The sequence below is a fragment of the Phyllosticta capitalensis genome, assembly GCF_038381095.1.
Source record: "Phyllosticta capitalensis strain CBS 128856 chromosome Unknown BKA78scaffold_3, whole genome shotgun sequence".
Taxonomy (NCBI): Eukaryota; Fungi; Ascomycota; class Dothideomycetes; order Botryosphaeriales; family Phyllostictaceae; genus Phyllosticta; species Phyllosticta capitalensis.
In genome coordinates, this window is record NW_027117441.1 from 588,583 (window position 1) to 603,547 (window position 14,965).

At 54.2% G+C, this 14,965-nt stretch overlaps 8 protein-coding genes across 8 annotated transcripts; 3 read left to right on the forward strand and 5 right to left on the reverse strand.

The window, feature by feature from the left end:
• Nucleotides 1–695: 695 nt before the first annotated feature.
• On the forward strand, nt 696–1,549 carry BKA78DRAFT_350750 (ribonuclease H-like domain-containing protein; the record flags this gene model as incomplete). The annotated part of the gene is made up of 2 exons (XM_066891045.1): nt 696–1,184; nt 1,250–1,549. 2 exons carry the CDS (start codon nt 696–698, stop codon nt 1,547–1,549), a joined length of 789 nt encoding a protein of 262 aa, XP_066746251.1.
• A 616-nt stretch (nt 1,550–2,165) lies between these two features.
• Nucleotides 2,166–3,049, forward strand: BKA78DRAFT_350751 (uncharacterized protein; the record flags this gene model as incomplete). The annotated part of the gene is made up of 2 exons (XM_066891046.1): nt 2,166–2,597; nt 2,741–3,049. 2 exons carry the CDS (start codon nt 2,166–2,168, stop codon nt 3,047–3,049), a joined length of 741 nt encoding a protein of 246 aa, XP_066746252.1.
• Nucleotides 3,050–3,733: 684 nt separating this feature from the next.
• On the reverse strand, nt 3,734–4,695 carry BKA78DRAFT_93947 (uncharacterized protein). The gene has a single exon (XM_066894014.1). The coding sequence runs from the start codon at nt 4,501–4,503 to the stop codon at nt 3,754–3,756; it is 750 nt and encodes a 249-aa protein (XP_066746253.1). The 5' UTR covers nt 4,504–4,695; the 3' UTR covers nt 3,734–3,753.
• Nucleotides 4,696–5,275: 580 nt separating this feature from the next.
• BKA78DRAFT_242601 (Piwi domain-containing protein) lies at nt 5,276–8,062 on the reverse strand (the record flags this gene model as incomplete). The annotated part of the gene is made up of 1 exon (XM_066883937.1): nt 5,276–8,062. A coding segment is annotated over one exon (2,787 nt), but the record flags the coding sequence as incomplete, so codon positions are not given.
• An 815-nt stretch (nt 8,063–8,877) lies between these two features.
• Nucleotides 8,878–9,770, reverse strand: BKA78DRAFT_93973 (uncharacterized protein). Its single transcript, XM_066894015.1, has one exon. The coding sequence runs from the start codon at nt 9,609–9,611 to the stop codon at nt 8,991–8,993; it is 621 nt and encodes a 206-aa protein (XP_066746255.1). The 5' UTR covers nt 9,612–9,770; the 3' UTR covers nt 8,878–8,990.
• Nucleotides 9,750–11,999, reverse strand: BKA78DRAFT_308244 (uncharacterized protein). Its single transcript, XM_066887922.1, has 2 exons — nt 11,540–11,999; nt 9,750–11,338 (listed from the first exon to the last, which is right to left on the reverse strand). Exons 1-2 carry the CDS (start codon nt 11,678–11,680, stop codon nt 9,920–9,922), a joined length of 1,560 nt encoding a protein of 519 aa, XP_066746256.1. The 5' UTR covers nt 11,681–11,999; the 3' UTR covers nt 9,750–9,919.
• On the forward strand, nt 12,000–13,757 carry BKA78DRAFT_308245 (Decaprenyl diphosphate synthase-like protein). The gene is made up of 3 exons (XM_066887923.1): nt 12,000–12,571; nt 12,627–12,886; nt 12,938–13,757. The coding sequence occupies exons 1-3, from the start codon at nt 12,347–12,349 to the stop codon at nt 13,545–13,547; spliced, it is 1,095 nt and encodes a 364-aa protein (XP_066746257.1). The 5' UTR covers nt 12,000–12,346; the 3' UTR covers nt 13,548–13,757.
• On the reverse strand, nt 13,536–14,540 carry BKA78DRAFT_93939 (uncharacterized protein). Its single transcript, XM_066894013.1, has 5 exons — nt 14,476–14,540; nt 14,355–14,423; nt 14,243–14,301; nt 13,902–14,188; nt 13,536–13,850 (listed from the first exon to the last, which is right to left on the reverse strand). The coding sequence occupies exons 1-5, from the start codon at nt 14,524–14,526 to the stop codon at nt 13,783–13,785; spliced, it is 534 nt and encodes a 177-aa protein (XP_066746258.1). The 5' UTR covers nt 14,527–14,540; the 3' UTR covers nt 13,536–13,782.
• Between the last annotated feature and the right edge of the window lie 425 nt (nt 14,541–14,965).

Sequence of the window (14,965 nt, forward strand, 5' to 3'; positions counted from 1 at the left end):
ACCAAAAGACCACAACTGCACCGCAGGAGGGCTTTTCTCCTGGGTTGTCCGCTTCCAAAGTCGCGAGGGCCGCCAAAGGAGTGAGCAGCACCAGTCTAAGGGATGTGTTCGATCGATATCTGATGGCGACTGCAACGCAGATTGCTGTACGTACACAAGGAAGAGAAGACGAAGAGGCAACAGCACAGGATTTTATACCCGTCCGTCAGTCGTGTCGACAAGACCAACGCTCCTTGGGTGACTGGCAGACATCTATGACAGCATAATCACGCTTATCTTCTCCGCCTAACCTGCTCGCGGCCGCCCATGCTTCCCATTTATTCTCCATTCCCTCTCGGTATCTCAAACTCGTACAACCACCTCCTACCAACCAACCAACCCATCCAAGCCCGTGGCACCGTCGGACGAAACCCTTTTGCGCCAGGCATCTTGGTACCGTGGTACCTACCTTAGTGTCAAGACGCTTTTTTTGCACGAGCCATAGACGACGATCTTTCTACAGTTGCAAGCTGGACGGCCACCTGACCTCCGAGGCTCGACCGACTCGCAGTCCCTCGCGAGCTTGTGTCAGGTACGAGCGCAATTGCTACCCAGCCATCCAAGTTCGCCTCGCTCCGCTCGGGATAACTAACGGTGCGAAAGCTTGTAAGATTTCGAAAGCAGTCCATCTCTACCAGCGCCCATTGCTTTCCACCATGGTTGCAATCAGGGTCAATCGCAATCGCAATTCTCCTCCCCGGGCAATCGTCAATCGCCGCTACGATCCAACTCCCGCGGTGGCTGCGACTGAAATCGGCACATGCGGTCATTGTGGCCGCTTCCTCACTTCAAGTGGCGACCAAGATGACACATCAATTTTCCGGACCAACGTTGTCTTCACCGACGGCTCGTGCTTGACCAATGCGCAGGGCCAAACATACACCGGTTGGGGTATCGCCACAGGAACAAACGAGTCTCAGCAATACGCCATCCCATTCGATTGCTCAGTTGGGAAGAGAACAAGTCAGAGGGCGGAGTTATTGGGAGCATACGAGGGCATGATCCGAGGACTTAGAGATATGATCAGAGATTGCCCTCGCTATGGAGAACAACACACGGACTGGGGAAACAGGAATGAGTTGGTTATTTTCTGTGATTCCGAGTATGTTGTTAAAACAATGATGCAGTGGCTGCCTGTCTGGAAGGTATGGAAAACACATCTCTCTCTTGATATTCTCTGGTTTCGAATCACTTATTTCTGGGAGATCAGGCAAATGACATGAAGAACTCATCTGGTAAAACACCAGCAAATCTCGACATCATCCTGAACTTTGACGAGCGAATCGACGCTTACGCACGTGAGGGCTACCATGTCGGCTTCAAGCACGTGCCTAGGCATCGCAATGAACTCGCAGACAAGTTGTCCAAGCGTGCGGCTGAAATGGACTTGAAGGTCATGTCTGGCATGTCAAGGCACGACGCTTCTACTACGGTCAACAAATCTTCTCCCGACCTTGCTGTCTCCCAGTTTACATCTTCATTCTTGCAGTTGCCCAATCTTGTAGACTAATGACTCCCAAGTCTGCTTACGAGCAAAGAAGGGCGGAAGTACTTTTAATGGGAGAAGCATCGTTCGAAAAGACATCCCTTATCCCGACTGCTCTGGTGTACAAACTACCCCTTGCAAATAAATCGATATGGAGTCGTCCCTTCGTTGGTCGGAAACCATCAGTCAAAGGGACCGCAGCGGCGAAGCTCGCAAGACTGACGGTGAAAGGATGTCATAAAGTAACGCCCTGAGGACTGTTAGTTCGATTGGATCGCTCTCTTGGCTCGCTGCATCCACAGCGTCCAGACGGCAGCAATCTGCCAGAAAAGAATTCACGAGCATCTCAATTGCGTGCAAATAGGAAAGAAAGTCAAGTCCCTTCGTCGGTCAAACATCACTGGTGAGAAAGATTCGTCATTAGAGACACGATAGAGGTCGCAAGAGCTGTGGTGTTGAGGAAGCGAGGAGTAGGAAGCGTTCGGAACTAGCGGGAATGATGGACAGACCTCAAATCCCAAATCCTGAAACCGAAGTAAGGGATCCACGGTCACGTCTATTAATACAGATTCGCGGGCGCCTGCTACTGTATCTTTGCTCGAGGTGGCACCGTTCTCACCACTTGGGCTCGTCCTTCAGCATGACCTCCCGAGCTAGAACAATCCCCACTCACAGAATCATTGACCGCCAATTCCGCCCACATCACTCGGTGGAAGCTCTCTCACTCTCGCCTTGGGAAAGCGTCAGCTCCTGCCCCTCATGCGGTCTCTTCTTCATCGGCAGCTTCTTTCTCGACGATGACCTCCACTTCCGAACGCATGTAGTCTTCACCGACGGCGCCAGTCGCATCTTCCCTGGTTACTGGGATCTTCATCCGCAAGATTACCGCGCCGGCTACGGCATCGTTTGCGGCAAAAACGAGGAGCATGAGTACTCTGTGCATTTTGGAAAGCCCTTCAGGAGGGTGAATCGCGGAACAAACCAAAGAGCCGAACTGGCGGGAGCTTTCGAAGGCGTCATGAGGGCTGTTGAACACATGAAGAAACCGTGTACGGAATGTGGTGATTTCAAAGTGCGTGGGAAGAAGGAATTGGTCGTTTTGATGAATTCAGAGTATGTCATCAAGAGCATGACGGAGAGGCTACCGCAGTGGATGATGGCAAGCGGAATATCTCCTTTATCAAATACTTGGCAACTGATGCATCGCCCCAAAAGAACAACTGCTTCCGCAACGCTAAGCGCAAAACTCCCGCAAATCTCTGCCTGATGTTACGCTTCGAAGAGGTTCTCGAAAAATACGAAGATGAAGACGGCATCCGCATCGGGTTTGCAAAGATCCCGCGGAACTCCAACAAGCGTGCTGACGCCCTGGCGAGCGCGGCGTTGAAGCTGGATGAAATGCAAACGACTTTTCAACCACAAACCAAGACTCCGACGCTGCTGCCGCTGGGCGAGCCGGAGCTGGAGTATCTGCCGCCGGGGGAAATGGTTTACATTCCAAACAACTGCGCACCTGTAGGGTAGTCACCTTGATTAGTCACTCAGCTGCCCATATGGCACGCCTGCGGGCTCCTCAACTCGACGAATCAACCAATATCACCTTCACCATTCATTTCCTTTGCATGAAGCCTCTAGCGTTCCAAGCAAGCCAAACATCGCTTCTGCCATTGAATCCTTGAATGCTGGTTGATTGTAGAAGTAGACTTGAAGATATGCCAGCCGTTTCGATATTTTTAATGTCGGTGTTGGAAATCCTTCGTCGTGGCTTTGAAACAAAACCTATTTGTATATGTCGTTTTGGCATGACCACGCCGTAGAGCGCAGCCCTCTGGCGTTGCGGCAAAGCCAATCTGAACTCACGGCCAGGAACGACTTTCGTGAAGTAAGAAAGAAGTGCCGTTCTGACCCAGCTGGATCAGAAGCTTCGACCCAACCGTTCCTCGACCTGACTTGACTTCATCCATCGCCAAGTGACTGAACGCGGGCCTACCGAGGCGGCATGGCAACAAGACAAGATACGGCTCGACAAACCCCCCATATCAACCATTCAATCAACTGCTCAATCAAACCATCGCACTCACTCTCCAGGAAAGAGAGGAATAAGAAAAGTTCTTTTTTACAAAGGGTGGGTGTCAGAGCCAAAGGTCGGCTCCTCCACCCATCCAAATTTATATTTTTCTTTCTATAACATTTTTTTGTCCCAATTTTGCTTTCTGTTTCAATGAGTGCTATCCCATCCAAGTCAAAATGCCGCCCATCCCTGACGCCAAAGTGCGACAAGAGGCCAACAGTAGAAATACAAGTACGAAAGGAAACAAGGAAATCAAGATGTTCAAGGAAAAAGGAGAGGTAAGGGTGAAAGAGAAGGAGGCAAAGCGCCCGGCTGTTGTGCGTTCAGGTCGTCTGCTCAACTTGGACTTGGACTTGGACTCAAGGCCGTCGTCATCCGTCGATCCAGTCAGCGCAACAGCACTGGTGTTCAGCATCGAACATTGTGGCGACCGTCGACGTGTGGTCGCACTTGCCAGAGCGCAGCTTTCCTCCTCTTCCCTCCTCCTTCCAAGATTTTTGATTCTGAAATTTTGTTCGGATCGGGGCGGACGGGCCGGTCCTGTCGATTGCTGATGGCACAATTGATTGCCATGTCCCCTTTTGCTTGCGTTGCCGCGCCGTGGGACAGAGCGCCGAGACCTCCCAAAAACAGGCGTTCCGAGTCCAAGTCGAAGCCAATGCACGCGCTCGAAACGCGTGCTGCGTCCATGCGCATCTCTTTCGTTCGGTCCGACGAAGAGGGAGCAAAGGGGGAACGACGGTGTGCCAGTCGGCTGGCTAACGGAGACCGATAGTGGTAGAGGAAGGGTAAAATAGGTTCGATTGTCCCTGCCTCTCTGCCCTTCAGAGAGCGGAGCGAGATGAAAATGGGAAAGTGACAGAATGTAAGTTGATCCAGGGGATACGTGTTCCGGAAAAGACGACATCCAGAGACGCGCTGGGATCGAAAGCGGCGAACAGAATGCTAGTGATCGTGATAACGAAATTTCGTTTGGAAAGATGAGGAAAAACGACTCAGTCCATGATGACTCGACAATCGAGATTGAGCGAAGACTTCGTTAAGGGAAGTCTCTGGCTGGTGACTCATCAAGGTCCTCGACGTATCGCGTGGTCCCAAAAGAAAAGAAAAAAGATCCTCGTTGCTCGCCGCAATCCGATCAGGGCACTCACGTCCAGTCGCTCATCCAATCCCCTCTCATGCGGGTTCCGGCTCCAGACAAGAACAAGAGGCAATCGAGCCGTAGACTGCCCTCCTCTATCAGGTCGGTCTCTCGGCGACGGTGACCATGGCGATAGCAACAAAAGCCAGGCATGACATCAACAACGACACGGCCATCCGCCAGTCCATTTTTACAACAACTGGGAGAGACCACAGAGATAACAGTGTCCAAGAGCGTGTGGACCTCTGTGGCCTCTCCATATTTCTCTCTCCTTCTCTTTTACAACAACCGTGATTCGCCTCAAGGGAAATTCAAACTTCCATCGACTTGAGCCAACATGGTCTCATAGGCGGGCCCGGCACGGGTCCGTCTCTCTTTTGAAATTGAATGGCTTGTGAGGCCCTCGCATGAGGGCAGAACTGAAAAGGAAATTGGGATGCCAAGACCCGCGCGTTGGTCCAAATGGCATCCGGTGATGACGTTGCGCGCTGCCGCTGGTAATGGTCGTATGAATACGCGGCTCAGTGACTCCACATGTCTACAAGTAGAACATGCTGTCCTTCAGACGGTCGTGAACACCGCCCCTCCAGTGCCTCTTAGGATCGTACTGCATGTTGGTGTTTTCCTTGAGGAAAGAGTGGAGATACGAGCGACCGCGCTCGCACACCAAGTCAGCGTAGTATGCCGGCGGGCAGACCGAGACAGCCCGCGTGGCGCGACCATAGACGTAGCACAAGTTGTGAGTGATGCGCTGAAGTTGGTCCGCCCCCAGCTTGTTCTGGTCGAGCAAACAGATGTAGTGAGCAGGGCGGGACGTACCCTGCAGACCAGCGTGAGCAACCAGATAAAAGTCGAACAGCCGCTCGCCGGTGATGCCGCGGTCGACGACAGTGCCGGGGCGAACGTTCATTGCGCGACCTTCTGCATCTTCTGGCTTGGCGGGGTAGAAGCGAGTGTGTCCGCGCTTGGTGCAAATAATCAAACTGGACTTGGGGTAATTCTTCTCAGCGCCGTACAACTGCTTGTAAGCCTCGACGAAGCTTGGCCACTCTTCGCGGAGGACGACAGGGAACTGCCCTTCTGAAACACCGTCGCGGTAGATAATGACCTTGTTGGGCAATGTGTTGTTGTTCCGAGCACGCCACAACTTGAAGCGCTCCATGATCATCTCGGTGAGGTCACTCTTGTCGACCATTTCCTGGCGTGCCGTCTGCGTGCGAATCGATGCTGGGTAGTTGTTGAAGTTGGCGTCGACAGAGCCAACGACACCTGTGATGGATGGACCGCCAGTGGCACTTCCAGGCGGCGGGTGAGAGACATCGATTCCAATGAGAATGGTCTTGTTGTCCAGGGGTGCGAGCTGCTGAATCCGCATGTCGTGGTTGACACCTCCACACTTGAGGTTGAACTTCAATCCGACGTTGGCCATGTACTGCGGTTGGCCCTTTGGGTTCATGATCTTCCTGCTGATGGAGCAGACGGTTCCTATACCGTACCGAACGTCACCCATGAATTTGATGGTGTCGTACAACATGGTGTTGTCGGATGGCAGAAGGACAAGCAACATGCCGATTCTGGACTGCACCATCTGCTTCATCTTCGCCTCAACCAGCTCCGTGATTTCCGACTGGTTGTACGGGAAGGAGATTTGGATCTTGGCCGGCGGCGTGGGGTTGCCGATGCGGACTCCGTACGATGCGAGGGCGTTTTTGAACGTGTTGACGAGGTTCATAGCCTGCTCCTGGCTTTGGAAAGTCGAGCGGTTCTTCTCCTCGACGACAAGACATCCCCAGGTCTGGATGGTCGCAGGCTTGGAGTATTGAACGCGGGCCAGGTTCCACTTGCCATCATTCGGCACCTGGGTCTTGCCTGCGTACTGCAGCTGCGGCACAGGAAGAACGCGTGCTTGGACGGTCAACATACTTCCGCCAATCTGGATGCCAAAGGCGCCAAGCGTGGGATTGCCGCCCCGTACTTGCATCACATCCAGCCCATACTTGGTGATGCTGGTCGCATTGGCGTTGGGCGGGCGAGCGGCGAACTCGATCATGAGACGTGTCTGGTTACTTGTGAGCATCCTGCCGGCGACTTGTCCAGGCAGCACACTGCAAAGCTCTGCCGGAATCCAGGTTGGGTTGTCCCGAGTGCCAACATTGACGACTGGTGCGGTTGGCGTCTTAAGCGTGATGGAGTAGGTTTTGGCAAAGTATTCGGCCACCGTGATCAAAGTCGGCTTGCCGTTGCTCGAGCTGCCGCTACTGCTGCCGTTGGGATCGTCGTACGGGAACTTGACTTGCGTCGCCGAAGCGCCATGTCCCCAGGACATCATGGGATCGTTGTTGGCCCGCGCAAGTCCACAGATGGTCTTGATCTTCTTGATGCGACGGCCACTACCATCCCTGGCGGTCATGTAGTTGGTCTCAACCCGCAACAGTCGAATGAAAGATTCCATCCGGAGCATGTGCTGAGGGCTCCGGTTGGTTGGTCCGAGGTAATCTTGCATCAACTCCAAGAGGCTGCCGGCCTTGTAGAAGGCCGCAGTCGAAACGTTGATATTGACCAGTAACCGGCTGACACTGGTCCTGGTACTGGCAAAGTACCCTCGAAGCGCCTGCAGACCTTCGGTCAGGTTGTGCTTTTCGGCGTATTGGTTGCCGTTGATTGAGAAGAACTTGTTCTGCCCAACAGCCGCCATGTCGTGTGCCGATTGTGGTGCTTTGGAGATGATAATGTTGAGTGCCTGGATGGCCTCTTCCTTCAGAGGGTATTGGACTCCAGTGTTTTCGGACTTCAGTGAATTCAACAGCTCGTTGAACGAGACAGTGCCGAGCTCCTCGACCAGAACCGTTCTCGTGTTTTTCTTCCTCGCCTTCTCGCGGGCTTCCGACTCTTCTTCGCCCTCTTTCTTTTCTGGGATGGGCTCACCATCCTGAGGGTACCACTGAAGCTCAAACGCGCGGCGGTTGTGCGGGCCGTCCGCGAGGGTAACCTTCTTGTTGGTAATGACCACCTGCGAGTAGTCTGTGGCGCAGATTGCACCCTTCCAGACCGGATCTTCAAGAAGAATTTCAAGAATCCTCCTCTTCTTCCGCTTTTGCTGCTCTTCGGGCTGGATGGAAACCGCATACCGATAGACATCCGGAGAACTACCATTTACTTGCAGAGGGAAGTAATTGGTGTAAACCACTGTCTCTCTGCCCATGGTACCGTAGTCGGGTCTTCTGGCCAACTGATCGTCAAGACCCATTGACGAAATCGCACTGGCCAAGCTCTTTGCCAACTGATTCTCCGTCTTGGTGACGTTGGGGTCTGGCTGCGGGATTTGCGCAGGGTTGCCAAAGATGGCAGCAGGCGTAGACTGAGACCTGGGTCCGTAAGGAGGACCGCCGCGGTGGGGAGAGCCTCCGCGAGACGACGATGCCCTGCCGGTGGAACCGCTCGAAGAGTCGCCAAAAGGCCTGCGTCCTCTGAAGGAACCACGGCTGCCAGAGCCCGAGCCGGAGCTGCTGTCTCCACGGCCGCCTCCTCCACCGCCTCTACCACGTCCACCACCACCGCCACGACCTCCTCTTGGCGCAGACATTGTACGGATATGCAAATGAATTTGCCGATGGACAAAAGCCGGACGAAAGCTCAGAGGATTTCTGGCCCTGTTACAATGGGCTCAATAGTATATCTGAAATTGAGAGTCGTTAGCAAAGAAGAACAGAAAAGCGCTTCAGAACGTGGCGAAGGGGTGGTAGGAATATCCCGTCAGTGAACAGTCAAATTTTCTGGTTGGCAGACCCTGAGGCAATTCAAGACAAACGGGCTTCAAGCTGCTTCAAGCTGTTTGGCTCAACCATTGCCACTGCGCAAAATCATCAAATGTGGCATTCCGCTGTCCAACAGCTCGTCTCTGGCAAGCGCCAAACGAAACCGCTCGCAACTGCGATGACAACCAATCCCCAGCCACCAACGGGACTCAACGAACGGGAAAGAAGCAAAAAGAAGCACTCACCTCAGTTGCGTGTCCGGATCAGTTAGACAGCGCTGATGGAGGCAGGGAGCGATCCGCCACGCGGGGACAGAGCCACCACAGGACGTTCGGTCGTCGTCCGTCTCTCGGCCACGAAGGAGAGGCAGCGGCACGCAGCGAAGCGGACGTTCGCCGCAGGTTGGCGCGGTAATAACTCTAACCAACTACGGGTCAGGGAATGCTTGGCATCAGAGTCAGGGCTGCACCTTAAATGCAAGCCTTTCCTGAGGCAGACTCACCTTGTCACAACTCGCTGGCTTTCAGTAGTCGAGCCACCCCCACAGCTAACCCCACGGATGGCCGGGAACTCAATCGAACGACAGACGTCGGAGACGGTACCGACCGACAGAGCGACCGAGCGGACGAACGCCACACACGGCCAGATCGAGGCGAGGCGCGCCACGAACAGGCGGTTGTGTTGACGCCTGGTAGCGAACAGGGTCCAACCAACAACACGGCCGCGTCCAACGAAGTGATGATGGAGGAATGAGGCGAACGGGACAAACCAAGGGCTTGTTGCAAGCAGGCGGTATCCACGCAAAGATGCCAAAAGAATTGAATGGATGGATAACAATGCCAATGGAAAGATGAAATGGACGTTGTTGTCGCTGGATAACAATGGAGTGGCGAAGAGAAAACAGATGCTGCGGCACGACAAGCAAGAGAGATGACGGTGGTTTTGCAGGCGGTGAGGGACTGAATCGTGGCCGGTGGGGAGTTGCAGGTGCCGCCACCAAGCAAAGGGCGCGTCTGGCAGCCGCGAAGTCACCTGAGTGGCAATTTCCATTTCATTTGTGTGTGCCTGTCTCATTGGCTCGGTTGTCATGGCAGCTACGCCCAAAGAAGATATCACCATGAGCAAAGAGTGTCAGAATGGGGATGTCGCTCATCGCGAGCGGCCGTTTGCAGCAATCGTTGGTTAGTAGACTGCTTGGTTGGTCAAGGTTCTTGGGCTGGATATGTGGACAGGCTTTTGAAAGGGGCCAACGCCGAAAGCAGGTTGGACGAGCACTGGATGTTGGTCATCGTCAGGCTTGGTCGCAGTCGGAACATGATGAATTGAACACAAATCTCAAGTAATTTGCAGATTTCAATTTTCGCTCGCTATTGCAACACTATGTTCCTCCCAAACACGCGCAAGGGTATTCTCAAACCAAGCAAAATTCAACCGCTTCTACTCTTGTCCGCGAAACCCGTCTGCTTCAACAACTCAATCGCCTGCTCAATCGGATATCCGATGAACACGGGTCCAGTAAACACTATCTGCGCGCCATGTTGACCGCTCGGCTTGTCAGACTGAGTGTTGATGATATTAACGCCGGGAATGGTAGTGTTCTGAGGTGGAGGAGCAGTGTCGGGTTTAAGCGTCTGCTGCTCGGCCTCGCGCTCAACATCAGGCTTCGGACGACCAGGGAAAGGCGTAGCTCCATTCATCTTGGTGTGGTCAAACGGACATTTTCCAGCCTTCTTGGGGGCTGGTTGAGGAGGGTCGGCGGGCTTCTCCTTCACAGGAGAGGCCGTCGGATCAGTGTCCGGGATGCTTGGGGCTTTGTGGTACGCCGCTGGCACCGAGATGCCCCACGGCCGACTTGGTGACTCGCCAACACGAACATCTTTCAAAGGGCGGTCAAAGTGCGGCTTGCGCTCTTCTTCCTCGGGAAGTGGCATTTCAGGGTCTGGCAAGGCGTCGCCGCCAGGCTCAGCGCCGTTGCTGATGGCTTTGGCCCAATTGGCGACTCTGCCATTTGATTCCGAGTCTTCAATTGCCTCTTCATTGGGCTCTTCCTTCAACATCGGTTGGTGCTTCTCGCCAAGGCCTTGGATCATGTGGACCAAGTCCCCGTACTTGGCGTCAAGTTGTCGTATGCTGTCAGAGTTGCTCTGGAATCGCTTGATGCACACCTCATGACTGCGGGGAAGCTGATGCTTGTGGTTCTCAAAGTATTTGGCAATCTCTTCCGGAGAATGGTCATCCATAAAGCGGATAGGGCAGACACCTGCAGAGCCCGACACCGAAGGCTCAGGGGAGCGTGTGTCGAGCGCGCACAGTTCGGCCCGGATGGGATCATTGAAGGACGACCGCTTGGAACGCATGGCGTGGGGCAGTGTTCTGGAGTGCGAGCGACTAGGCGTCATGCTTGCCCTGCCACTCATAGAGCGGCCTCGAAAGCTGCCTGTTCCAAACGGACACGACAGCTTTCCAGGTGTGCCGGGGGTTGTAAAATCCCTTTCCAAGCCAGCAGCGGACGCAGCCTGTCTAAGGCTTTCAAGCTTTGATAGTCTCTCAGAAGCTCGATCCTCCCTCGAGGTCCCGTTCCATATTTTGACACCCTCGGCGTCTTTCAGCGCGGGGCTGGGGCTCTTCAAAGGCTTGGAGTACTTGAGCTGTTCGCGCGCACGCTCGCCTTGCCGAATCAGATATGCACCGGTCCTACGGTCACCATCCGGGCTCTGCGAAAGAGCATCAAGCCAGTCGAGAGGGCCACCTTGGCCGTGTCTTTCGACTTCGTCCAGGCTTTGGACAAAGACCTTGTAGTCCTGCTGTGCAACTTCTGGTGTAAAACGTCGCAAAAGGTCAAGGTACTATAGCGTGACGTCAGTCAGAAGATGCCCTGTGCACATGGCGATGACGAAAAGCGATTTGAGGATGATGTTGATCAGAAAGTGAAGAAAGGTCGTCAGCGCTGCTGAGCAGCTGCAGGTCTAGAGCTAAGTTGTTTCATCATGGAGAAGGCGGCGATGCAGACGGTGAAAGTGCGCGAAGGAGAGAGAGAGGGGACTGACTTGCTGCTGTGCCCAAGCAAGCTTGTTCTCCAACTCGCGGTGCTGGTCGTACAGGATGCGATACTCGGATGACAGAGAGTCGAAGCCGACCGTGAGCTGATCAACTAGCTGGCCGACAGCATGATCCCCGTTGATGGACATGGCTGAGCATGTGGCCCTTGGCGCGGCACAGAGCCTTTATCCTGATGCCTGGACTGGCGGGTGGTGATGGAAAGTGGCTTTGTAAGCCGACGGAGCTGGAGAGTCAAGGGGTGGTGCTGGTGCTCTGCCGTGGTGCTCGGAAAAACTGCGATGTCGGCTCTCGGACTGCGAGCAACGACGTTGGCGCAGGGTCGGCACCAAGCGCGTGTGTGGCTCACATTGGGGCAGCAATGCAATCCCGCTCCGGGGAAGTCCAGTCAGCAGAGGACAGATAGGGAGGAACGGAAGGATCTCGTGATGGGAGAGTGAGGTCGGGTGGTAGAGGGAAAAAATGAGCGAAGAAAAAATACGCACCAGACAGCAAGAGAAGCCGAGCTTTTACCCCGGCACGGCACAAGGAGCGCCCGGTGTCGACCATCCAGCCACTGCGCAAGCACCCAGGCAAGGGCACGCGTCCCCAACGACCTGCTGCTGAGCCTCTACCAAGCCAGCCTTTACGTATACGTACATACACCTCCGCCATGTCGTCCAGGTTTTAATGCTGCACCCGCTACCTCTGCTGCTGCCTGCCTACCTACCTACATATACCCTCCATCATAGCTCCGCCCTCCTGGATCTGGACTTGAACCGCCTTCCCCGGATTCTCCAGTCGCCGCATCTGCAACCATGTCCTCTTCTCTCCACCTCTCACAATTCCGAAAATGGCTCTTCATGTCGCCGCCGATACAATGGACAGTTCAGCAACTTCGCGAGCTGCTCATTGGCGCCCTGCGCCAGGGCCCAATCCCACAACACGTCGCATTTGTCATGGACGGTAACCGCAGGTATGCGCGGAGCCACCACATAGAGACTGTCGAAGGGCACAACCTTGGCTTTGAGGCTCTGGCTCGGGTATGTTTGTACAAGCCGTTTCGTATGCCGCGGCGCTGACGGCTGTCACCGGCAGATTCTGGAAGTTTGCTACAAATCGGGTGTCAAGGTCGTCACCATTTACGCCTTTAGCATTGAAAACTTCAAACGCTCCAAGTACGAAGTGGATGCGCTGATGGACATGGCCAAGATCAAGCTATCTCAGCTGGCCCAGCACGGAGAGCTTCTCGACAGATATGGTGCTAGCGTTCGCGTCCTGGGAAATAGGAACCTGGTGAAGCCTGATGTCATTGAGGCCATGGACAGAGCGGCGCATATGACCAAGGCGAACAATCGGTGAGGCTTCCTGACCAATCGTCTTCCTTTACATTTTCTGACGTCTGCCAGTGCGATCCTGAACGTCTGCTTCCCGTACACCTCGCGCGACGAAATCACCGCGGCCATCCGTGACACCGTTGTCGAATATAGCAAACCTATTCCACCTCCGATGCGCCGCCCGTTTTCCGAAAACCACATTACGCGCAACATCAAGGCTCGCAACTTGGCCACGGTCACGGAAGAGTCTTCGGAATCCAACAACTCCTCCAAGGACGTATCACCAACACCTCATCCGGAGACGGGCTCTCCCGACGCACCCGCTTCCGATGCCGCTTCTACAAACTCCAACACTCTCATCTCCACCGACGGATCCAAAGATGTCGAAAGGACACACGAGAATTACCCAGACCCAGAGTCAATCAGCGAAAAGACGTTGACGGAGCACATGTTCACGGCCGGCAATCCTCCGCTGGATTTGCTTGTGAGAACATCCGGAGTAGAAAGGCTCAGTGATTTCATGCTGTGGCAATGCCACGAGGAAACTGAGATCGTCTTCCTGGATTGCATGTGGCCCGAGTTTGATCTTTGGCAATTCCTGCCGGTGTTGGTCGAGTGGCAGTGGCGGAAAAAGAAGACGCTTGAGGAGGAGAGGGGGCGGAACAGGTTGAAGGTCGCGTAAAAGTCGTCCTGGCCAGGTCCACGCGTTGATACCCAAAATCATTTTACATTTGAGATGACGTTATGGCTTTGAATTGGCCTCTTGGAGCATGGGGAGTTTTGGTGAATGGTCAGCCGAAAGGATAGACTGTAGAAAAGATGATCGACTTTCGTACCTGTGCACGATTAGTATAGATAGATGGCAGTATACAAGCGAACACACGGCTGGCGATTTGGCCTTCAGAATGCTCTTGCATCTATTTTGTCTTGTTCTCTGCTATCCATGTGCGAACTTCCTTGGCGCTATCATGTGCTGCTCGGAACACTGCACTACCCGTGAGTCAACTGGCACTCAAATGGTCAAATGACGACTTACATTGCCGCTCACTCTCGTCCAAGCCCCGCAAGAAGTCGGCACCTTCTCCCAATGCCCCGCGGGGATTGTGTGCCTGATCAGCAATCACCTTTGCTCGGGCCTTGAAGCTCTCAGCCAGAATCTCGCCCAATTCTTCTTCTTCAAACAAATCGAGCATCCGGGCTCCCAGCGTGAAGAAGTGCGGTGCGAGTGCCCGCAGATCAACGGTGCGCGAGTCGGCTTTGAGGGCATTTACAACGCGGGCCGAGAGTGCAGCGGGGAGATCGAGCGAAACCATTACCGGGGTGCTGGAGTTGGGTGGTCAAGATGGGCCCTCCAAATCATATACAGAGCAAACCCACCTCACTGCCAGTGTCACTCCCATCCACAGAGGCAGTTCGACCTTGGTACCCTGCTTGATCTGCAGCGTCTGTTAGTCTAGCACAAGCTCGTAGATTCGCATGTAATTCCCACCTCTTGGCCTGCATTTCCATCCAGGTAGCCTAGGTCGGACACGGTGTGCTCAAAGGTGCATGGCACTTTCTGAAAGACAGTGTCAGCCTTGAGTAGACGATCACTGGTAGGCAGTGCATACCTCAGCATCGGTTAAAATGGCATCAATGTCGTAGTACGAATTAGATGCCATAGTGTCCTAGCTGGTGTCAAAGTCGCAATTCTGTGGTGGTTTGCCTCGGGTCCTGTCCGGCCGGTGACGAAAAAGGAAATACGCGAGCACGCGACGCGCCGCCGGATGCAAACGGTCAGCCCAGTTGCAAAAGTAATGGTATTTCAAAGAACAGCCAACGGGGAGCTGACAGCCGGACGAGATGACGCGTGACAGAGCTGCCTGGCTTACCCACGGCGGCGTTTGACGGACGGACGGGCAGGGCGGCGATTGCGTAGTGGTGACTGCCTACAGACTGGTGGAGGTCGACTGGCTCCAAGAAGGATAAAAGCGCTGGCCCTGACTCTGCTGTAGACAAAGCGATTCGGATATTCCAACGATTGGTGATTGGTGATTGTTGTTGTTGACTTCCTTGAACGGACGAAAACGCGACCGAATTGATTGGTTGTCCAGGGCCGGG